At 57.7% G+C, this 23,724-nt stretch overlaps 2 protein-coding genes across 4 annotated transcripts in view; one reads left to right on the top strand and one right to left on the bottom strand.

The window, feature by feature from the left end:
* Positions 1-15,608, bottom strand: part of CFAP99 (cilia and flagella associated protein 99) — a 39,706-nt gene extending 24,098 nt beyond the window's left edge. Inside the window, exons 1-3 of one of the 2 annotated variants that reach the window (XM_025289569.3) lie at positions 15,404-15,608; positions 9,115-9,241; positions 246-390 (exon numbers count right to left, since the gene is read on the bottom strand). In XM_025289569.3, coding sequence (XP_025145354.3) covers positions 246-390; positions 9,115-9,225 — 256 coding nt within the window. In that variant the 5' untranslated portion in view covers positions 9,226-9,241; positions 15,404-15,608. Of the gene's footprint in view, positions 1-245; positions 391-9,114; positions 9,242-9,599; positions 9,749-15,403 lie in introns of those variants that run through there. The other variant, XM_044945539.2, reaches the window with a different exon arrangement.
* Positions 15,609-16,051: 443 nt separating this feature from the next.
* The window catches only part of ZFYVE28 (zinc finger FYVE-type containing 28), a 98,915-nt gene continuing 91,242 nt past the window's right edge, over positions 16,052-23,724 (top strand). Inside the window, exon 1 of one of the 2 annotated variants that reach the window (XM_044945535.1) lies at positions 16,052-16,192. In XM_044945535.1, the coding sequence (XP_044801470.1) occupies positions 16,154-16,192 (39 nt within the window). In that variant the 5' untranslated portion in view covers positions 16,052-16,153. The remainder of the gene's footprint in view (positions 16,193-23,724) is intronic. The other variant, XM_025289565.3, reaches the window with a different exon arrangement.

Below are 23,724 nucleotides of genomic sequence, written 5' to 3'. Positions count from 1 at the left end.
GAGGCCTGCGTCCTGGGGCCTGGCGGTCAGCATGCCCGGAGTCTGTCTCCACGTCAGTGAAGGGGGGAAACACAGATCCCTGGCCACCCGCGCTCTGGCAGCCGGGAGGGTCCAGAGAGGGAAGGGAGGCTGAGGACCTCGGAGGCCTGCTGGGGGAGGGTCTCGGTCGCTATTGAGGGTCTGCGGGGGTCTGGCCCGCAGGGACCCGTGGGCTCCCCCAACCGCGGCTGGCCACGGGCACCTACCCTCAAAGAGGCTGTAGTCGGCCCGCAGGCAGAGCCGGCCGTCCCGCACGTAGAAGGCGTCCACCACAATGGTCAGCAGCTTGCGGTACTCCAGGCACCCGGACAGGATCTCCATGATGAACGCCTGCTTCTGGGGTCTCAGCATCTGGAGGAGAAACAGCCCGGGGAGGGGGCAGCCGCCTCCAGATGTGGGGGCCCCAGCGCCCTACAGTGGGGAGCACCCTGGCCAACCCTCTGACCCCGCAGGTCCTCCCCCAGGAGTTGTTCCCAGGGCAGAGACCGTGAGGGGAGCAGAGATGGGAATAAACACGGAAAACGACCCCAAAGGAAAAGCCCTGTGTGATCCTGCTCGTGTGAGGAGTCAGATTCCCAGGACGGGAAGTAGAAAGGTGTGTGGGGGGTGATGGGGGGATGGAGAGAGGGTGGAAGCTGTTATTTGACGCTGAGTTGCCATTTACGAAGGTGAGAAGGTTCTGGAGACAGACGGTGGTGATATTCACATGCGAACGTACTTAATGCCACTGAACTGTATTGCATCATACACCTAAGAATGGCTAAGATGGTGGGTTTTATGTCACGTGTATTTCACCACAGTAAAAAAAGAGCAAGCTCCTATGAAGTTTTTCAAATGAATGATTTTAAAAATACCCCCCCCCCAAAAAAAAATCAAACAAACAAACAAACAAAAACCAAGCAAGGAAAATCTCTGGCAGAGGGAATTAGTGTCAGCGGAGACTGACTCTTCTCCATTTACTCTGAAACATGTTGGGTTTTGTAACCTGTGTGTGTCATGGTTTATGTATTCGAAAAACTAAGCTTCGACAATAAGAAAAAAAGAACATCTACTGTAGCCAGTAGGGCTTCCCAGGTGGAGTAGTGGTGAAGAACACATCTGCAAATGCAGGAGGCATAAGAGACGCCAGTTCATTCCCTGGGTCGGGAAGATCCCCTGCAGGAGGGAACGGCAACCCGCTCCCATATTCTTGCCTGGGAATTCTTGTCCCTGGGAGAATCCCAGGGACAGAGGAGCCTGGTGGCCTGCAGCCCACGGGGTCGCAAAAGAATCAGACACGACTGAAGTGACTTAGCACTCATTGTTGCCAACACAGCAGTGAGCATGGCTCATGGGGACAGGGCTGGGGTGTCTTTCCTGAAAGCAATTTGGAAATATGTTTCAAGGGTCTTGTATTTCCCACACACTTTAGCCCAGGAACCACACTTCTGGGACGCTAAGGAAACCAAAAGGCAGGAAATATCCACATACGAGATGCTCAGGGCAATGGAACGTGCAGTGGCAAAAATATTAACAGCCTGAATGTCAACGCAGGGAGTCAGATACAAGCTCTCCATGCTGTGGGTGAGTGGGACGCAGCCATTACCATGATGCTCCCGGAAGACTTACGGTGAGACGGCAAAATACTTAAGGCCACGTAAAACTGAAAACGTAGACTAGGACCCAACAGATGTGCAGTTCAGTTCAGTTCAGTCGCTTGATGTTCAGCTCAGTTCAGTCGCTCAGTCGTGTCCGACTCTTTGCGACTGACCCCACGGACTGCAGCACACCAGGCCTCCCTGTCCATCACCAACTCCCGGAGCATGCTCAAACTCATGTCCATCGAGTCGGTGATGCCATCCAACTATCTCATCCTCTGTGGTCCCCTTTCCCTCCCGCCTTCAATCTTTCCCAGCATCAGGGTCTTGTCTAGTGAGTCAGTTCTTCGAATCAGGTGGCCAAAGTATTGGAGCTTCAGCTTCAGCATCAGTCCTTCCAATGAACAGTCAGGACTGATTTCCTTTAGGATGGACTGGTTGGATCACCTTGCTGTTCAAGGGGCTCTCAAGAAATGTAAAACACATCAAAATAATAAATTCTTGTTAGCAACATCACTCCCCTCCACTTCCCCACTTTTGGACAATATTTTATCTAAAAAAAAAGAAAAACACTTCTTGGGCAGCGCTGGGCCGCTTTGCCTGGGCTTTCCCTACTGGCGAGCGGGGCTACTCTTCACTGCGGTGAAGATGTTTTGTCGTGGCGGCTTCTGTTGCTGCAGAGCACGGGCTCTGGGGCACCCGGGCTTCAGGAGTTGTGGCTTGCGGGCTCTAGAGCACAGGCTTAGCTGTCCCTTGGCATATGGGATTTTCCTGGACCAGGGATCAAACCCATGTCACCTGCGTTAGCAGGCAGACTCTTATTCACTGTGCCACCAGGGACATCCTGAATTTTTATTGTCAATGAGATTTTCATACGTTTACTGGACATTTACTTGTATTTCTCTTCTGTGAATTATCAATTTACATTCTTGGCTAACTTTTTCTATTGGGATATTATCTTTCCCAATCATTTATAGGAGCTCTTCGTAGACTGAGGGAATCAACATGGCCATTAGTGTGGCAGCTATTTGCTATAAGCTTGTAATTTGCCTTTTAACTTTGTGCAAACTTTTTTTTTTTTTTTTGACATATGGATCATACAACTTTTGCTTTGTTTTGAGGTCAAATCTGCCTTTTCCTCTGTGGTTTCCTCCCTTGTTTTTATGCTAAGAGAACACCAGAGTAATGAGCCCATCCGAGGGGTCCGAGATGAAGTTGGACTTCCGGGAGCCCCAGCCCCTACGCGTGTGAGTGGGGTGTCTGTCCTTACTCCCTCTCGGCCTCCGCACCCCGGGGCTGGAGGCCTGAGAGCCGCCCTCTCCAGCCGCCTGGGGTCCAGGGGTCCTGGGTGGAATCAGGCTCGGCAGGCAGCAGTGAGCGGCGGCAGGGGCGCCTCCGACACTGACTCTGCCGCCCCTCCGGCGCCTAGAGCCCCCAGCTGATCCGGCAACAGCACCCTCCCCCGACCGCCGCCCTCCGCTCACAGGCCCCTCCGCGACTTCTCCGTTATCTGCTCTCGCCTCTGGGTGACCTTACACACCCTCAAGGCTGACGCAAGCAGATTTTGCCTGTGGGTGGGAGGGCCCACTCCCGTCTCAGTAACCACTACGCCCTGTTTGCCGTGACGCTGTCCCCAGCGTCCCATCCACGGGGTCCCAGCCACTCTGCCGCACCTCCTCAGTGGCCACCCAGCAAGTCTTTGTAAAGGAAAGGCGGACGAGCCTGTGCTTGCTGGAACTCTCTAGGAAGAGTCCTTCCTCGGCCCGCCTCCATAAGTCCCCGCCCACCGGGCTGCACTCCAATCAGAGGAACCTCTCCTCAAGGCCGGCTGTCTCCTCCGCCTGCAGGGCTCTGCCCTGCACGCTTGCTCCCCATGCCCATCAGGCCTTGGCTCAGATGCCACCCGACCCGGGAGGCACCTCAGTTACCCCCCTCCCCCCAACCCCGGGTCACCCGTGGGCCCTCACCTGGCGGGATTGCGCACACCGTGCTTACTGCCCCGTCCCAGCTCCACGGCCGCCGGGGTGCTCAGGAGGGAAGGGATGGGCCGCCCTGCCTCCGTGGGGGACCGCGGGCAGGTGGGCACAAGGCGGGGCTCCTCCCCTTGCAGCACAACCGGGAAGGGAGGGGCGGCCTCGCTCAGGTCAGCTCCGGCCTCAGGAGCCAGGACCCTGCCTCCTATTCCCTCTCAGGCTCCCCTGATCCCCTGGCTGTGCCCACACAGAGGGCACGAGCCCCAGCCAGGCGCCAGGCACCTCCCCCTAACTCCCCGCCTTTGTCAGGGGAAGCCCGGAGCGGTGAGTCAGCAGGGCTCTCTCTAGGGACGCCCTGAGTCAGCGCTCCCTGCGTAGAGGCCTCCTGGCTCAGACCGTGGAACTCCACTCTGCATCCCCTCACACGCCTGGGTTTGGGGCTGTGAGCATGCGTAATACGTCAGAGCCTGGGCTGCGAGCCTGGGCCGCGCTGGGCCAGGGTCGGGGGGGCAGGCAGGCGAGGAGCCAGGCAGAGCAGGACCATCTGGCCCGCATGCCAGGCCCTCACCCCCGGAAGGTCGAGCTGGGGGGTGGCGGAGAGGAGGCTGAGGTCCACACGGGTGACATGAAGGATGCCGAGCCCTAGACTGGTCCTCCTGGCCGGGCCAGCGGAGCAGGCAGGGCAAGGTCCGGACCCTCCCAAGCAGCCCTCAGTACTAGAGTCAGAAACCCCCTAACTCTGGGCGAGCCTTGGTCACTGAGGCCAGAGGGCAACCCCCCCCCCCCACCCAAGGGGCCTCTGAGCTCCGGGTACAGTCTAGGGCCTTGGTCCAGTTCAGGGCTCCTGCGTCTGGGCCTCTGGCGCGCGGGGGAGGGGGGCACCAGAGACCTACAAGCCTGCCACCGGCTGCACACGCCCGGCAGCGCCTCTGACAGCAGGTGCTTGGGCTCACAGTCAGAGCCCCAGGGTCGGCACACAGCTGCAGCAGGCTCCGGGGCTGGGAGGGCATCGGGATGCCGATTGTACCACAACCCAGGGCTTGTAACTCACATCATCAAGACCCAGGGGCTCCCGCTAATCGGTGACACAAAGACATAAGTTGGTTAGAAGAGGAGGCGAAGGAACCAAGGCTGCCAGACACATACACAAGCCCTTCTCCCTTCCTTCCTGCCGGGCAGGAGGACACTGTCTCAACTTCTCCCGGCCCCTTGCCGATGGGGCTTGTAGCTCCAGTTGATGAGATCTGATGGAAAATTGCTAGGTGTGGCCTCCAAGAAACATCCTTGAACATCAAGCAGACTCAGCTGGCACCTGCCTTACACTGTCTGCCCTTCTCCTCTCCTCTCTGGGACCTGGGTGCAATGCTGGAGCAAGGCAGCCACTTTGTGACTATGAGACAAGGGGCACATTCTGAGGATGGATGAGCAGAGAGGAAGGAGAATGAGTTCTAACGGTGCCACAGAGGTGCTGGCAGCCACCCTGGGCTGCCTGTCCGCCGACTGCTCCTTACATGAGCAAAGACACCTCTGATATCTTTAAGTCACCGCTTTCCTGCTGTTGCTCCTGCCAAACACCGTTTCTTAATAGACACGGTCTAAGCAGGAAGGTCAGAACAAGGAATACTCGTGAAAATATAATGGGAGAAATGCTGACTGTAACTACGCCAACTGCCTTTTCCCACCTGTTTTGTTGGCAAAGATGAAAACGTTTGTGAGCACATCACATAAGCAGGGAAAGAGTCAGTAAGGAGATCTCTGTGTCAGGTCAGTGGGCAAGGTCTCTTGAAGTCACGAGGGCCAGCACTCTCTCTCGTGTGTTTTCTGGAACTTGACTCTGGGTGTGCCCGCCCAGGTGCAGAGGGACAGGGTCGTTAAAAACAGTATCAGACTGGAAACAACAATGATCCCATCCACAGGGCATGGTTATAATGGTTCTGGCACAGTCAGCAAAAAGGATGCTCATGGCTTTATGACAAGAGGGAGCAATCCCCATGACCCCTTGTTAAGTGGGGAGAGAGAAGGGCAGGACTGTGTTTAATGTACAACCATGTCATAAAAGACTTTAAAAATTATATATAGTTATTGACAGCTTTCACATGTAAAGGTTATAGTTTAAACAAAAATGTTTTCAGATCTATTATATTACCTATGTGAGACAGGTCTGGACTGTCTCTCTGGATGGAGGTCACTGGTCTCCCCATAGGGATACCCACACTGCATACCATATTGAGCCTCTGGGTTTGGGATCTTTGATCCAAAATACATCGGGTATTTTTTAAGATATCCGTTAAAACAAAAACCCAGTCCCGAGCCCAGGTTTCCTCACGCTGTGGACCAGAAAGTGAAAGAGGCTCCCTGGGGCTGGCCACCGCACCATGCCTCTTTCCACCAGGACCTGGGCTGTTTCCAGGCTCCGCCCACCCCTGCCTTCCCCTGCCTCCTGCACAAGCCTCTTCCCATTCCCCTCGCTTTCCCCCTGGCTTGGGGGCTGGCCTTTCCCCACCCCGGGCTGTCTGATTTGGCCTCTCTCCTGTCAGCCTTTTCATTCCCCTGCTCAGAACTTGCCTGCGGTTTGCCGGTTTGCTGGTTTGCCAAGTGGCAGGGTCTCTTGGACTAACTCCTCCACCGCCTCCTACGATTCCCTCCTCCTGCTCCCTCTACCCATCCCCGGGCATTCGCTCTCAAAGCCAGACCCTTCCTTGGGGGCCACTCAGGCCTCAGGGCTCTCTGCTGCACCCCACCTCTGTCCTGCAGGCTTGCGTCTGTCTCTGGATGTTCCTGTGCCTAGCCTGCCCAGCCTGGCACCTGAGCTGTGGTGCTGCGTGGCCCGGAAGAGTGATGCCCACCGGGCTCCAGGAAACTGTCCCGTCAGCACCCCCCATAGGATGCCCTAATGAAAGGTCACTTGCTCCAGTGAGAGGTTAACCCGTTGGGGCGGGCCAGAAGGGCCCGGAGCACGAGGGTGCAGGTAGGACACGCCCCGTGGCTCCCGCTCCTCCCTGAGGGCTGGGCCTGCCTGCCTTGTCGCTGGTGCAGCCCCACCCCAACCCTTCTCCTGCTCTGGGCCCCTAAGCGCGTCCCAGGGCTACTTCCCCCACTCCGGAGGCTGGCATCTGGAGAGGCTGCTCCCCATGCCTCAGCCTCGCCTCGGGCCGGTGGTGCTGCCGGAGAACTTTCGATGGCAGATGGATCCCTTTCAGATCTGAGACCGAATCTTCTCCCACTGACATATGTTCTCTGTGCACGAATGCCATCGGGACTGTGGGCTGGGGGGCTGCTCTGTGTGTGCGTGTGCGCGCGCGTGCGCACATGTGTGTGTGTGTCTGTGTGTCAGGGGAAGGATCCCCAGGCTTCTGTCTGCAGAGGGAGAGTCCCCACACCCTGCCCCACACCACTAACCACCTTTCCCTGTCTTGACATGATGAATATCTGCAAAGAACAGGGTCTCCAAATAAGGTCACTCTCACAGGGATTCCCTGGTGGCTCAGATGGTAAAGAGTCTGCCCACAATGCGGGAGACGTGGGTTCGATCCCTGGGTTGGGAAGATCCCCTGGAGAAGGACATGGCAACCCACTCCAGTATTCTTGCCTGGAGAATCCCAAGGATGGAGGAGAATGGTGGGCTACAATCCATGGGGTCGCAAAGGTCGAACCAGAGCAGTGTCCTGACCCCGCTGGAAATAAAGCCTTGCTCTCCAAACTGGGTCAGACTCCAGTGCCCCCTGCACTGGGCCCAGGATGGCTCTCTGAAAGGGTGTGAGAGGACCAGTGACCTGCAGAAGAAGCTGCCTCTCGGTCCAACGCGAGCACCTGCACCCGGGGAAGACTTCGGAGGCTGCTGGGCTGGGGCGCAGCGGGCGAGGTGCCCCCTCGAGGCGGGCTCGCACAGGTGCTGGCATCACGCCAGAGCCCCGGGTGACAGCCAGGACTCATTTCCTAAGCCGCCGTGAAAGTGTTAGCCACTCGGTCGTGCCCGACTCTTTGCGGCTGTAGCGTGCCAGGCTCCTCCATCCATGGGATTCTCCAGGCAAGAATGCTGGAGTGGGTAGCCGTTCCCTTCTCCAGGCGATCTTCCCGACCCAGCGATTGAACCTGTGTCCCCTGCAGTGGAAGCATGGATCCTAACCACTGGACTGCCAGGGAAGTCCCATCCCAGGGACTTTCCCAACGTTCAGTAATGATTCTGAAATGATTCTGGAGAAAGAAAGGCTTTAACTTTGTCGGTTCTGCTGAGCAGTGAGGGATGCCCTGCAGGGCTTGCAGTGGGTCAGGACACCCAGGGGTCTTGCTGGAAATGTGGGCGGTGCTGGGATCACAGTAAAGAGGACTTTCTTGTCTTCAGTAGCTGTGGGTGAGGGGAGGGAGGCAGGACAGACCGAGGGAGCAGCCGGGGGGTGGCTGGCTCCAGGGACACGGCTTCGAAGCCAGCTTCAACCAGCAAGGAGAGGGACCGTGGATGGGCCTGACCTTGGCCGTTTTCATCCTTTCCTCCAAACGCTTCGGGTTTCGGGGGAGAGTTTGAGGGAGAGGAGGGGAGCAGAGGTGCGGGGAGCGGGGCGCACCCCACGCCCCAGCCCTTGTGGATGGCAGGGCTCCAGCTGGCAGAGACACCCTTTGCTGAGCCACCCCGGGGAGCAGCGGTCCTGAGGTTTCCCTTGAGAGACAGGCTTCTGTGTCCAGGGCTCCTCTGGCCTCTGCGGGCACCGCCAGGGCCTTCCCCACCCCAGGTTTTCCAGCAGCGGCGCCATAAGGGGGCTGATGAAGGTGGAGGGGAAGGTGGGTCTGTGGGCAGCCCCGGGGCACGGCAGAGGCCACCCCACTGTGGGTGTGTGAGGGTGGAGCAGCTCATGGCCCTTGCTAAGCCGGAAGGGCTGCAGCTGGCGCTTAAAAGCAGACAGGGGTGGGGGGCGCAGCAGGCCGAGTGTCCCCCCAGAGCCCTTCTTTGGGAGCACGTGGCCTCCTCTGACGCCCTGTCCACGGGGCCCACACCCCGAAGTCCTGAAGGTGGCATCTGCATCATCACCTGGCCCTGTTCCTGGGCACCTGCCCTCGATGGACAGACCGACAGACGTGGGGTCCGGTCACAGGGCGGCTGCCGAGGTGCCAGAGGGACCAGACCCTGGTCCAGAGAGACTTCAGCCCAGGGTCTCTCCGCACGTGCATCAAGAGGGGGCCGCAGGACAGGGACCTCCGGGGCTTGGGGATGAGAGCCCAGGAGCTCCTTCTGGTGTGGCCAAGCTGCCCAGCAGACAGCCCCGGCACACAGCCCTGCCCCGGGCGGGAAGACGCACCCCCCGCGGGGTGGGCTGGGGAGACGCCTGCGAGGCTGGCGCGCGTCCACCTTCAGGGAGGATGGCTGACCCTGCAGACTCCTGGGTCACAGGCCATGTTCCTGGGTCGTGGCCGCAGCCTTTGGCCCACTGGGAATCTCGCCTCGGGCCTCTCCACGCGAAGGACAGGATGAGACTGTAAAGCTCCCACCATGGCCCCCCACCCCGAGCCTCGAGCCCCCACGCGGACCCTACCTGCAGGGAGGCGGCTGTGGCCTCCAGGAACTGCTCGGGACTGTCCTTCTCAGGCTGAAATCGGTCCAGGTGCTTCATCACCGTCTCAATGCACTTCCCATAGTAGGTCATCTCCCCAGGTGGGACCCTAAGGGCAAACCCGACAGGTCACGCCCTCCATGCACCCTGAGCCACTGGCCCGGCAGGCGGTGACGGGCCCTCACGGAGCCCACAGCGGGTCCACCGGGCAGCCTTGCGTGGCGAGGAGTGCCGGACCAAAGTGGGGGCCCCGGTGGCACAAGCCCAGGCCCACCTCCAGCCCGCCCCCAGCTTCCGCTCGCCCACAGCCCCTGCAGCCTTCTCCGCCCACGGAGGGAGGGTCCCAGGATGACCCCTGAGGGAGGCCCGGCCAGCGTGGAGGCCCCTGAGTCCACCCGAGTGTCCCCCAGCCCAGCTGGGGCGTGGTGACGGTTGACTCAGCAGTCCTGCTCGGAGGAGGGGAGCACCTGGTCACAGAAGTCTGGGGCAAGAAGAATCCTCAGGTCTCCACTGTAAAGGTGAGGTAGCCAGCACCCTGGCTGGCGCTGAGATGGTGGGGGACAGGGAGGCCCGGCGTGCTGCTGTCCACAGGGTTGCAAAGAGTCGGACGTGACTGGGCTTCTGAACAACAATGACAACCAGCACCCAGGTAAGACGCCAGGCCTGAACATTCCGGAAACACAGCAGCTCCATCAGACCGGCTCACTCAGAGCCTTCTCTGGCAGACCCTGGAGAAGCTGCTTGGGGTGGGATGGGCCCCCAGGACCCCCACATTGTCCTCAGAGCAGGGTGGCCAACCCCCAGGAGCTCCCATCTCAGCCCCTGTGGTTCCACGCTGACTGAGCAGCTTCTGGGTCACCACGCAGCTGGCTTCCCTGGCACCAGCTATCAGCAAGGCCGCTCCTCCCTCCACTAAGCTGGACAGGCTCCCGAGAGCAGCCCGCAGCTCTAGGTCCTGGCAGGTTGGAGACCGAGTGGAGAAACCCCGGGGTTCCCCAGTGAGAGGCCAGCCCCAGCCAATCACAGCCCTCTGGGTGAGGCCCCCCACTATCACCTTAAAGACAGCAAAGGCCAAGTGCCACCAGATGCCGCAGACAGCCTCTGCCGCCAAACACGGAAACAGAAGCCCGCCGAAAAGGACGTGCGAGAACAGTGGGAATAACCCAGAAACAAACAACTATGCCAGCTTGGAGAGAGGGAAAGATGTGGTGTTCACAAAGCATCTGAGGAGAAGAGAGTTCTTGGAAATTAAAGTGTGATAGCAGAGCGGGAGACGTAAATAGGAAAGGCAAAGACAGTGGAGAAGAGAGAGCAGAGAGCAGAACAGGATGATGACAAAAGTGGGGGAAGAAACCACCAAGAAATCGAGAACCGTCCAAGAGACCCGCTGTGCATTCCAACTGACAGGGGTTTCCGAAAGACAGGAGAGACGTAGTACAAGAGAATCTCCAACGTTGCCTAACGGGGGCCCTGGAGGCAGGTGATGAAGGGAGGGACAGGGCTGGGTGAGGGCAGCCCCAGGCCCCCCAACAGTAACTCTGGGCACCAGGCCCCAGGGAACCCCTCTCCAGCCCCGAGGATGATGGCTCCGGAGGCAGTGATGGGTCCTGGTGGTGCCCATGGGAGATGGACAGCGAGGCCCTGCCCCCCGGCCTGGGGAGTGTGCCCAGAAAGGGGCAGGCACGGCACTGGGAAGCCAGAGGTTTTTCCAGAAAGTAGGGGGCAGGCTAAGGGCCCCTCCCTGAGCAGTTTTTCGGGTGCTTTGACACCTACCCTCACCAGGAGAGGGAGGGCAGTGCTGAGCTGCCGGGGGTCTGCACGCCGGGACCCTGCGCCACCCCGCATGGAGGCCTGACTGGGCCCTCCGGCTCCTGGGGCCCGCTTTTGGGCCTGGCCTCTGCTGTGTGTGGACACAGAAGCTGGCTGGGGCCCGTCCCAGATGGGGCTGGAGGAAAGGCCTTGTGGGCCTCGGAAATGTGTTGGAACTGGCCTGCAGCCCTGGGCCCGGGGGAGGGCCCGCCTGCCCTGGAGACCACGTTTCAGGAGGGTCGGTGGATCCAGAGACAGGTCTACCACAGCCAGGGCCAGCCGCGTGAGCAAAGGCCATGACCCACGAAGGCTCGGGGGGTGCCCAGGAGCTCCTGTCTCCATACCGGTCCTTGCGGCCAAGTGCTCCTGAGCTGCCGGCACTGCCAGGACCCATCACCCATCACCCGGGGTGGCAGGAGGTCTGTGAGGGGCGGCCTCCAGTCCGCAGAGTCTCCTTCCACCCAGCCATCACCAGCACCCCCGAGTTCTCAGCTGCTGCGGGACCGGCAGAGCCTCCTCAGCATGCCCCCCTCCTTAGGCTCGGGTCACAGTCCCTGGATTCTTTTCAGTCCTCACCCTGGCCCTGCCCGCTTGGGCTTCTCGCTGGCTCAGAAGCCCCATCACATGTCTCTCCAGAAACTCAAACTCTCTCCTCTCCCTGTTGAGCTCCTAGGCACCCCTCAGCACCCCATTCAAATATCACCACCTGTGAAGCCTTTCTTCCTCCTCCCTTAGCTCTCCCCTTCTCTGTGTCTCCTCCAAAGTCGTCCCAACTTCCCTTAAGCTCCCGTGAGCCCCTGGTGCAGGGTCTGCCTTGTCGCCTCTGAGTCCCTTGCCCTCCCCCAGAGCGGGCCCTCAGCACCAGCCCCAGAACTGTCTGTGGAATGAATGAGGGAGTGTAAACATGTACTCAAGGACCGACCGTGCTAAGTGGTTCTTGGGTTTCAATCTGCTGTTTCAATCATAACAAGAGTTATGGTCCAGAGAGAGACCTACTCAAAGACCATGATACTTTTTAAGCCTTGGCTTCCACAGGTTCTAGAATTCAACAGAGCTCAGCTCTACTGTCTCATTTAATTGGACAGTAGTAGATACCTCAGTGGCATTCATGAGGCAGGTTACCGTGGAAGAGAACCACCTGGCCTCGGGGAGGGGAGTCAGCCTCTTCATCCCCAAGGAGCGTTTCCTGCCTATGGGACCCACTGAGGCCCAGGCTGGGGTCTAAAGTTCTTGACCACCCACTCCACCAGATCTCAGAACTGCATGGAAGAGGCACCATGTCAACACAATGAGGGAAATAACAGTCAACTCCAGGGCTCACAAGGAAGTCCTGAACCTAGGCAAAAAGTCTATTTTTATGAAAGCAATGTCGAGTATCAGTTTTTCTCCTTCCCCCGCACTGCGGTCACATTGGGATACTGCCCTGGGACACGCTCAGCCTGGAGGGACTGGGTAAAGGGATCCCTGCTGTGCCTGGTGTGGGCACTGAGAGAGCACGTGTGCGTGTGCGTGTGTGTGTGTCTATGTATGTATGGGTGTATGTGTGTGTGTGTGTGTATATGTGGTATGTGGGTGCATGTGTATGTATATGTGTGTGTGCATGTGTATGTATATGTATATATGCATGTGTATGGGTGTGTATGTGTGTGGGTGTATGTGTATGTGTATGTATACATATATGCCTGTGTGTGTGTGTAACAGTACCTGGGCAGGAGGGCTTTCCTCCCCGCCCCTCTCCTCCCCTACTGTCCTGGAGCTGGAACATTCTGAAAATACGATGACCTGAGGGGCCCTTTGGTGATGATGCACGTCAAGGAGGAGCAAGAGAGCCATCCAAGGCCTCCCCGCCCAGAGAGACCTGGAGGATACAGAGAAGAGGCCCCCCTTCAATTCTGGCTCATGGTCGGGCCTGTGGGCTCCTGGGGTGGGGAATGGGCACCCCACACCTGCCACAGAGGGCTGCCTGTAAAGGTGGACGCGGGAAGAGGCACTTGAATTCTGTATTCCAATTGAAATTAGCCTAGAATCTCAGTCAAAATAGTCACAACTTTGGGTAGGAAATAGGTATTGAAGTTCATCCAATTCCGATGAGTGCTTTTAGCACCTCAGGTTTATTTTAATGGTGTAAAACCATACATGTGGGTAAGTGAGACTTAATTCCCAAGCTTATTGTTTCTTTTAATATTGATTTTAACTCCAGTAATCAGGCCATGACTGTCTCATTTTTAAGGAAACTTTAAAGGTGGGCTGGACCAAGTCTTTTCTTATCAAATCATTTACAGACAGAAATGAGATTACACGAGGAGATTTAAATTCCATAATCCCATCAGACACACACTGGTTCAACACTCTCGGTCACTCAGATCAGATCAGTCGCTCAGTTGTGTCCGACTCTTTGTGACCCCATGAATCGCCTCTCTGTCCATCACCAACTCCCGGAGTTCACTCAGACTCACGTCCATTGAGTCAGTGATGCCATCCAGCCATCTCATCCTCTGTCATCCCCTTCTCCTCTTTCCCCCAATCCCTCCCAGCATCAGAGTCTTTTCCAATGAGTCAACTCTTCGCATGAGGTGACCAAAGTACTGGAGTTTCAGCTTTAGCATCATTCCTTCCAAAGAAATCCCAGGGCTGATCTCCTTCAGAATGGACTGGTTGGATCTCCTTGCAGTCCAAGGGGCTCTCAAAAGTCTTCTCCAACACCACAGTTCAAAAGCATCAATTCCTCAGCATACAACACAAGAGAAGACTCTATACATGGACATCACCAGATGGTCAACACCGAAATCAGATTGATTATATTCTTTGCAGCCAAAGATGGAGAAGCTCTATACAGTCAGCAAAAACAAGACCAGGAGCTGACTGTGGCTCAGACCATGAACTCCTCATTGCCAAATTCAGACTTAAATTGAAGAAAGTAGGGAAAACCACTAGACCATTCAGGTATGACCTAAATCAAATCCCTTATGATTATACAGTGGAAGTGAGAAATAGATTTAAGGACCTAGATCTGATAGATAGAGTGCCTGATGAACTATGGAATGAGGGTTAGGGTTAGGGTTAGTTCGTGACATTGTACAGGAGACAGGGATCAAGACCATTCCCATGGAAAACAAATGCAAAAAAGTAAAATGGCTGTCTTGGTCACTAGAGAGGCTTAATTTACATAGATCCCAAATGTGTGCTAATTGAAATACATTCTTTTCCTGCCTTTAAATTCTGACTAAAGCCAGTCTCCTAAGGATTTCTGCTAAGTCATGCTCGGATGGCTTTGTTTAAAGTACGGACCCGTGTGGCAGGTTTTGTTGGTTGCTTTTCAATCTCCTCTCTTCCTTCCTCCCTGAGTACAAAACCCTAATTTTTAGTTGGGTCCATTGCTGCCCCGGTGGCTCAGCGGTTAAAGCGTCTGCCTGCAATGAGGGAGACCTGGGTTCGATCCCTGGGTCAGGAGGATCCCCTGGAGAAGGAAATGGCAACCCACTCCAGTATTCTTGCCTGGAGAATCCCATGGGCGGAGGAGCCTGGTGGGCTACAGTCCACGGGGTCCCAAAGAGTTGGACATGACTGAGCGACTTCACTTTCACTTTCATTGCTGCCTAACTGAAAGAGGACATTTCTTAGCCTTCCTGGCATCTGGGTATGGCAAGAAGTGGAAGCGTCTTGGAGACTTTCAGAAAGTCTCCTTGTAAAAGATGGGCATACACTTCCTCTCTTTTCCATCTTGCTGCCTGGACTCAGGAGGTGATGGCAGGAACTTAGGAAGCAATTCTGGACAATGAGGAAACATGCAAAGATGGCAGAAGAGCAAGTTAGAGGAACCCAGATCTCCCTGATGACTTTTGAGGGTGTCGTATCTCCCATGATTTCCTTCCCATGGGCCTATTTTTTGGAAACATTAATAACCTTGTCTGGGTCACTATGACGTTTTGCATAAAGCTGAACCTAATCCTAACTATTGGGCTTCCCTGGTGGCTCATGGTAAAGAATCTACCTGCCAATGCAGGAGACTCGGGTTTGATCCCCAGGGAAGATCACCGGGACGAGGAAATGACAACCCACTCCAGTATTCTTGCCTGGATAATCCCAAGGACAGAGGAGCTTGGCGGGCTACAGTCCATGGGGTCACAAAGAGTCAGACATGACTGAGCGACTGCGCACAGCACTAGCACTTAACAGATTCTCAGATTTTTTTGATTGTTTTTATGGATGCAAATTAGGGCACGTTTGGGGGAAGTAGTGAATACGGGAGAATATCTTCTTAAAATATATCTCTTGTTGAGATGATTAAAAAAAAAAAGCACTGTTAACTTCAATCAAGGAGTTGAGAAGAAGAGGAGGTTAGCGAAAGCAAGACGGGAAGCAAGAAAGAACTACCCTGCAGATCTAGGGAAGTGCAGGTGGGAGGTGCTGGTGCTGAGCGGACGCGCTTTGCCCCACTTTCATGCTGCCCTACTCCGCGTACCTGTTAGGCCCCGCCGGTGCTCCGGAACCTCCCTTATTCGCCACCGACCGCCGCAGAGCGAGGGGGCTCGGGAACAGCAGTGGGTCCCGCCCTCTGCACTTGTGCTCCGCCTGGACCTCTGCAACCCCTTGGGCAGGAGCTGTGCTGGGATGCAGTTGGACCGTCGTCACCTAGCAACCGCTGCACGCTTCGGGGCCGTGGGCGGGAAGACTACAACCCCCAGAATACACCGCGCCCGCGGCGCGGCAGAGGTCGCCCCATTCAAGGGCCCCACCTCCTCGCAATGCCCATCGGGACTTGTAGTTCTCGGCGCCGCAGGGCGCGCCGGGTCGCCGGCGGGGGAGCGCACCTCGGGCGGGGCGCGGCGCGGCGCGCGGATTGGGCAGCCTCCGCGGCTCGCGGCTAGGCTGGGGGCTCGCAGCGCGTCGGCGCATGTGTGGCGCGGGCGGCGGTGGCCGGTGGAGGCGCGGGGTGTCAGTGAGCGGGGAGGCACCGGCGCCCCAGTGCCGGGTCCGTCCGCGCGTCTCTCCGCGGGTCCGCGCCGCGCGCCGCTCTCCAAGCATCTTCCAGCCGCGCACCTGCCCCGCGCACCTGCCGCCCGCCCGCCCGGCGCCCCCCAGGTCCGCACGGGACCCCGGCCCGGCCCGGCCCCGCGTCCGCCCCGCGCCGCACCCGGGGCCAGGCGCAGCGCTGCGGAGGTGAGGGCCGCCGGGGTCGGGCCGGGCCGGGCCGGGCCGGGCTGGCGCGGCGATGATGAACAGGTTCCGAAAGTGGCTGTACAAACCCAAGGTGAGCGCTGCCGGGCAGACCCTCTTCCCGGTCGGGACCGGCCTCTCCGCGGTACCGCCGACACCCCTCCGGCTACTCGGCGACTTGCAAACACGGTCGCCCTTCCCCCCCTCGCCTGAACTTGAGCGGGTCTCCCCCCACCCCCCCAACCCCGCCTGGTGCAGACTCCTCCTGCTCTTACCCTCGAACCCGGGTGCACTCGCTGCCGCGCCTGCCGGCTGTCAGAACCGGCCCCTCGCGCTTCCCAGTCGGGTCCTGCGTGTGCCCAGCTTGCACCTCGTGGTGGCCTGCCCACAGCCCGAACAGACCCCCCCGACTCTTCTCCTGGGTTCCGGAAAGACCTCTCCAGCCCCCCTCGCTGCAGCGGCAATGACTCCTGCGTTCCTCTTATGCGCCCCCTCCCCGTTATCCTGGACGCAGAATGTACCTCCCACTGGCCCCCCCTGCAATCCGAAATGGACCCTCTCTGCGTTTCCCCCAGGTTCTAGAGCGGGCCCTCATATCTGTCTCTTTCCCGGGGCCCGGAGGGACCCCTCCTTGCCTGTGTCCGGAGCGGGTCCCCATCCCACTTCCCGAACCAGGACCGATCCGCGTCTGGCCCACTTGGCGTGCGTATCCTTGTCCCGTGCCCACCCGCGTGCGCTGAACCCAGGGGATGCTCTTGCCCACCGGCGGAGGGTGAGTGCGCCCGGGGCCGCAGGCTCAGAGGGGCCGGCGGGAGCTCTTCCCGGCGCGGCGCCCCTCCCTGGTCGTGGGTCGGGGTCTGGGCAGCGTGCCCCGCGCCGCCCTTGGCGGCTGCGCCAGTCGCACTGCGGGCGCTGCGTCCCTCGCCGCTCGCCCAGGGCTCGAGTCCGCTGCGGCCGGAGCTCGTCGGGGTGCGGCGGTGCGCCCGAGCCGGGTGCGGAGACCTGGGCGCACCCTAGACTTCCCGGGGCCTAACGCTGGGGGACCGGTGCCGCGGTAGGGCCGGGGCGCTGGGGTCTTGGCTGGGGGGATGGTGGTTCTTGGTCGGGGTGGTGCCAGTGGTCATCTCTAGGCGCCTCGGACATCCACAGTAGGGCTGAGCGACCACAGGGACACCCTCACCCCAAGGCTGACCACTTTTCTGGATCTGGGTTTTCTGCCCCCCTCCCCCATCGAGGGTTGTATCTCAGGGTCGGGGCGAGGGGGCGGTCCTGAAATCTGTGGTCTCCTGGCGCTCTTTTAGGGTCAGCCGCCGTCTGTTGGAGGATGGGCACCCGAGGTCCGTCCGCGAGTTCAGAGACCACAGGGGCTCGTGCGTCATCGCCTGCGGGGTCGCCGTTGGGTTGAGGGTTGAGGGTGCCTGGGGCCGCCCCTTGCTTGGCCTTGGCCCCCCCCCGGGGGGAGTTCAGGTTCTCTCCTGCCCGAGCGGCTGCAGCCCTGCTCCCGCTCATCTTCCCACCTCCCCGTCGGTTCGCAGCTGTCTTGGCCGCGTGCTGGGGAGACCCTGGTGCCTCCAGCGCTGCCCGCGGTTTGGGGCCTCCCTGCTCTTGGCTGCCTCCCGCCCAGCCCTCTTCTTACTGCAGTCCCCCCACCCCCACCCCCAGCAGCGGCTCTGATCCTCCAGGTTGGTGCTGTGTAGGTGGCCAGGGGAGGGGAGCCGCCTCTGAACACGATGTCTGTACAAGGAGTGGCTTTTTGTTTGTGTGACTTCTGTCCCCAGTTAAGGAAAAACCAAGTAGACTTTCAGAAGGTCACTTTGGGGGTGGGCAGCAGAACCGTTTTTCAGTGGGCAGGGGTGAAAAGAGACAACGTATCATAGTAACGTTCTGCTGTTTCTGAAAACACTTTGTCAAGGATCCTTTTTCCAGGCGGGACTGTGGAAGAGGCCTTGTTTCCAGGGTTGTTGTTGCTGTTTGACCCCATGGACTGCAGCTCGCCAGGTTTCCCTGTCCTTCACCATCTCCAGGAGTTTCCAGGGTTGCCTGACTGTAGCATATTGTTGGAAGGGCCGCAAAAGCAATGTGGACACTCTGTTTCATCTGCAGCTGAATAATTCCAGTGGCCCTCCCTGCTTCACTTTGGGTAAAAGTCTTTAGAAGTGGGGAATGATTCTGCCCTTGAGATTGTGCCCCAGAATTGAGAGTTGAGTCCCGAGTTTTCCCTCTCTACAGGCAGCTCTGCCCTTCCAAAGCCGGCCCCGGGGCTGGGCAGGGCCAGGTGGAGAGTCCTGAGTCAGCCTGCGCTCGAGGAGGAGTGTGGGGGGGTGTTTCATCTGGTCCTGCTCCTTCCTTTACTGTGGAGTCTTGGTCTGTTGTCTGACCCTTGGACTCAAGACATATCTCCGTCTGAGATCTTTGTGTTTGCCCTGAGGCCGATCAGCCTGAGCGTGGCAGTCCCTTGTTGGACTTCTGTCTTTGGGGTTAAATATCTTGATTATTTGAAGGGTTGGAGGATGTTAGGTCACCCTAGTAGTAGCTTTTCATTTTTCAAATCAAAGCTCCTATTTTGGCCTTAGATTGTGAGCTGAAGTTCATGCTTTCCCTCCCTTTGGTACAAGTGAGCAGGAGTCGGTTCTGGGAGGTTTCTGGGTATGAAAGAGTTGAAGTGTTAAATGCTGGGTGTGGGGAGGTGTGTCTGAGAGAGGTTGCTGCCTGTCATGAGGGTTTTTTCAGCCGTTGTATTTGGATAGATATGCAATTCAAACTGAATTCTTGATTTAATCCCTGCTTTGGTTTAAAACTGAACACTGAGCTTCTTGTTCATCACAGTGCAATGGAAAACATTCTGAAACCAAAAATACTCGTCGTTCTTGTTCCGAAAGGCATTTGGAGATGCTTTAAAATATTCTTATATGACGCTTACAATTTCTGATGTCTGAATCATGAATAGCTACCTAAGTTGAATGACAAACCAGACCAGCCTGACGTCTACGACGGTTATTTGCAGGCTCTCATACTTCTTCCTTTTATTTTCTTTAAGGCGGTCTTTTAAGCACTATTGTGGTTTTTCTCCCTGGAAGGTGTTTAGGATTTCTAAGTGTCTCTGCTTTTGTTTAGGGAGAAACTTTCAAGAAAGAGTTAACTCTAAGAACGTGAAGTATCTCGGAATACCGGGTCTTCATTTTCATCAGAAGTCTCCATATTTGTGTTCATGCTGGACTAGAACTTTCTCCCTATCCGTGGTGGCTGGGCTGAGGGGAGAGGGCCCGCCGCGGCGCGGGGGGCCTGACTGGCCGCCATCAGGGAGGACGCACCGTTTCCCACCCTTGGGGAAGAACGGATCGGCGGGTGGGTGGCGTTGCCAGGTGGACGGGGATTCCCACGCTCAGCCGTGCGCCCCAGGAAGAGCTCTCTTGTCTGCACCCCCAAACCATGTCTAGGGGGTGGGGTCATTAACTTTCCTTATCCCCCCCTTCTTTGTGGGGAAGCAGTCCTTGTAAATACAGAGCTTTCCTGAGTGAGTTTATCTGGAAACTTCCTTTCAACATTCTGGGTTCGGTTCAGGGATGAACTGGCCTTTTCCAAGAGAAGCTGAGAAGCCTGCTGGGTGTGTGCAGTTTGTGAAGGAAACCCTTTGCGGAGTTGCAGTCTGCCTGCTGCGGGGCTGGCGGGCGGCGGGGTGGGGGCGCTGTTGTGTGTGAGGCTTCCCACCGTGGCTGTTGACCCAGCTGGGTCTCAGTGGGCAGTTGGGCATCTGGGGCCCCTCCCTGTTTCCAGAGTCCCGGCCCCCCTGGCTGTGGGCGGTGGGCATGGTGCTGCCCCGTGGGGGCTGTCACTCTGCCCCTTGACCCCCAGGTGGAGGGGGCCCTGCAGGTATCAAACCAGCCGGCCTCAGGGCTAAGACAGTCCCGGGCTTGCGTCTGCATGGCCCCCATTGTTCACAGACACCAGCAGCCACTTGTCCTTGGGGGGCTCACCCCCATGGTGGCCGATGGTGAGGGCACCCCCACTGGCAGCAAAGCCTCAGGTTCAGAAGCGTGGCGCGAGGGGTCGCAGTGGAGGCGAGTGAGGTGGTGGTCTTCCCGTGACCTGAGTCCTGCCGCCCCGGGCTCTGGTCACTCTGTGACCGTGACTGTGGCCGTGACCATGGCCGTGGCCGTGACCGTGGCCGGACACCCCAGCAGCACCGCCGCGTGGCCCATTTGGAGCGCAGTGAGGACACAGACGGGCACGGATGCAGCTCCAGGGCTTGGGACGTCAGTGCTGACTTCTAGCAGGGCTGCTAGCTGGTTCTTTTCCAGCCAATGAGTCCTGAGCGCCCAGCAGCGGCCATGGCGTCCTCGGAGCAGCAGGTCTGTCTCCTGGGAAGTGGGGGCGGTGGGGAGCTGCTGGAAAGCCAGGCAGTCTGCCCCGGCCAGTGGGGGCCGGGCCAGGAACGGGGTTCCCGAGTCCCGGAAGGATGCTGGCGGTGCTGAGTCAGAGCGCTGGCCGGGCGCACCTATCTCTTGTCCCTGAGTTCATCCCCCGCCCCTGGCTCCGGCCGCCCCCACCCCCCCCACCCCAAGAACCATCCTTCTGATGCAGGCCAGCCCAGGCACACAGGAGGGCCCCGGAGTCCGCTTGCCAAGGAGGCTTGTGGCACCCGCGTCGGGTCTGGTGGGGGACTCCGTGGGCAGCTCTCATCTCACTCCCCAGGCTCCGCTGGCCTTCTCTGTGGCTGGGGGTGGGGGGAGTGGGGCACGTGGGGGTCGCACATGCCCAGCCTTGTGCTGCCGGCGTTGGCGGGGAGGGGAGAGGCTGAGCCGCAGACAGGCAGCGAGCATCAGTTTCTGTGCCCACTCTGCCAGCTCTGAGGTCATCGCTCAGGGCTCTGGGCTTTACCGTCAGTGCAGCGGCCTGTTTACGGGAAGTGTGGAAGCATACGATACGGTTTCTGTTAAATGGGCGAGTCACAGGCAGGGAGCCTGAGGCTTCGGCTAATTGCTGTCTGGCCTCGGAGTCCAGCGGGCGGTGGCGGGGTGTGGGCGGGGGGTGGGGGGGCCTGGGCCTTGGTGTACTGTCCCCCGTGAATGGGAAGTGTGTCGAGTAATTCCCTTTGCCCCTCTGCTGGAAGGCGGGTGACGTCAGCAGGGCCTCTCACTCAGACTGCCTGGAATCCCCAGAGCACCAGGCAGGCTAGTCCTCCGCGCTTGGAGGTGCCTGTGCATGACTGGGCGGTCATCTGCCGGTTTCGAAGGCAGAGTCTTGTAGGGGCTGATAACCTCGAGCAGCCTCGGCCCTGAAGGGTGTGCCGTGTGGCCACAGAGGTGGGCACAGGTGAGCTGATTCCAGTTCAAAGACGAGTAAACGTCTGCAGTGTTGTGGGTGTCAGGATCCCTCTCGTGTTTACCGCCCTCTGTCTTACTGTTTGCCTCGGCTTATGCGTCTCCACAGTGTTGAAGCCACAGATGGGGTGGCAGGCAACTCACCACCCGCCCCCCCAGCCCTGCCTGCGGTGGGGGGCATGAGACCGGATAGGTGGAGTTTGAGGGGGCCATCTCTGCCTGAGGTTCACAGTGATGGCTCAGGAAGTGACCTCTGTCATTGGTGGCGCTCACAGGCAGGGTCGGAGGTGCAGGGTTGAGACAGAGCTGTGCGTGGAGGCCCACGTGGCTGCTAGTTACTGCTTCCGGGTCATTCTGAGAATGAAGCTTCTCAACAGGTGCCCCCCTTCCTTTGGGTGCTCAGCTTCAGGGAGGAGACCCTGACTTGCTCTCCGGCGTCCCGGGGTCTGGTTACCTTCACCCTCCCTGGTGGCCTGCCATTTGGGTACCCCTCCCAGGTGGGAGTCCGGGGTCTTAATTTCAGCCAGTGTGCTCTGTGGGGCCCACCGTATCAGGTCCGACCCCAGACCTCTTGAGCTATTATCCCGTGGATGTGGCCCGAGTCCCTGTTTCGTTGGCTGGAGGCTCAGGACCCAGTAGAGGACCCCAGAGCTATGGGAAAGGGAAGGAATCCAGCGCCGGGGCTGGGCGTGAATGACGGCTTGGGGTAGGTCTCTGTTGCTGAAGGCTCCGAGGCTTTGGGGGCACTGGTTAACAATTCGATTATCTAATGCAGCCTTTCTTACACGTGAGGTTAACTTGCTGGAGCCATCACGGGGGCTAGGATTGAACTTAGGTCTGTCTGACCCGAGGCCTGGAGCCCATATGCACCCCATCCTGAGCTGTGCCTTTCTTGCAGGAATGAGCTGTAACTGTGATCGGTTTTTGCGTGAGTCCCATTTGGTGAAACAATTACTTTTGTACTTTTTACACTTGGATTGCAAAGAAACTTGGGTATTGATGGGCAATTCAAGTGTTTGAAGGAGGAAAACAAAAATGAATGGATTTTTTTTCACCGATCTGAATAGATTAAGCAAAAGTAGAATAGAGCATTTCATGTTATGGTAATTTATGTAGAGTAGTTGGTTAAGATGAATGGAATTTTTTTTCTTTCTTACAGTAAGGATTCTGAAGCTCTTCCATTTCTCATTGTCTTGTGCTGGGTGGGGACAGGGGGATGTTGTGGACACTTCACAGGGGGCTCCCTTCATGGCTGAAGGGGTCTTTTGAGCTCTGCATGTTGTTCAATCGCTAAGTCGTGTCCTGTCCGACTCTTTGCGACCTCATGGACTGCAGCACGCCAGGCTTCCCTGTCCTTCACAATCTCCCGGAGTTTGCTCAAACTTGTCCATTGAGTTGGTGATACCATCCAACCATCTCATCCTCTGTAGTTCCCTTCTCCTCCTGCCTTCAGTCTTCCCCAGCATCAGAGTCTTTTCCATTGAGTTGGCTCTTCGAATCAGGTGACCAAAGTACTGGAGCTTCAGCTTCAGCATCAGTCCTTCCAGTGAATATTCAGGTTGATTTCCTGTAGGATGGACTGGTTTGATTGAGCTCTGCTTGGGGGCTCTGTAAGTCTCTGCTGTGGTGGGGTTTGTTCCAGCCAACGCTTTCCCCTTAACAAGCCACCCCCGACCTTCGGGGTATACTGGCTGGGTTCCTGGGGAAGATGGGTTAGCATGCCCACTGTGGGGGTGATGTATTTAGAACAGTCTTTTTTTTTTTTCTTGCATTTTCAATTTTTGAGTATGTTTTCAGTTGCTTTTAGGGATATTCTAGTTAATAAAAAAAAGTCTAAGAGCAGAATCTGCTCCTAGATGTCCATACATTTAAGAATTGCACACCATGTTCACAGTGACATGAGCAGCTGGAAGGTGGAAACAGCCCAAGTGTCCACCAACAGTGAACAGGTGAGTACACTGGGGTTCGTGCCCACGATGGAGTACGATTCAGCCATGAAAAGGAATGAAGCACCCAGCACACCATGCATGAGCCTTGAAACCCTGATGCCGAGTGAAAGAAGCCAGACCCAAGAGGGTGAATGGCGAGTGATTCCATTTATGTGAAATGTCCAGGAAAGGCAAGTCCACTGAGACAGGAGGGGGATCGGGGGCCGGGGGTGGGGGTGGCATGAGGAACGGTAGCCTGAAGGTATGGGGTTTCTTCGGGAGGCGGTGGGAAGGTTTTAAAACTGGAGCGTGGGCTCACTAAATGCGCCTGGAGCGCAGTTTGACGTGATTCCCTGTACTTGTATGAATTTCACTTC

This window comes from Bubalus bubalis, chromosome 7 (assembly GCF_019923935.1).
Source record: "Bubalus bubalis isolate 160015118507 breed Murrah chromosome 7, NDDB_SH_1, whole genome shotgun sequence".
Lineage (NCBI taxonomy): Eukaryota > Metazoa > Chordata > Mammalia > Artiodactyla > Bovidae > Bubalus > Bubalus bubalis.
Note: the sequence above shows the minus strand (reverse complement) of the source record. Positions and strands in the feature narration are given on the sequence as shown.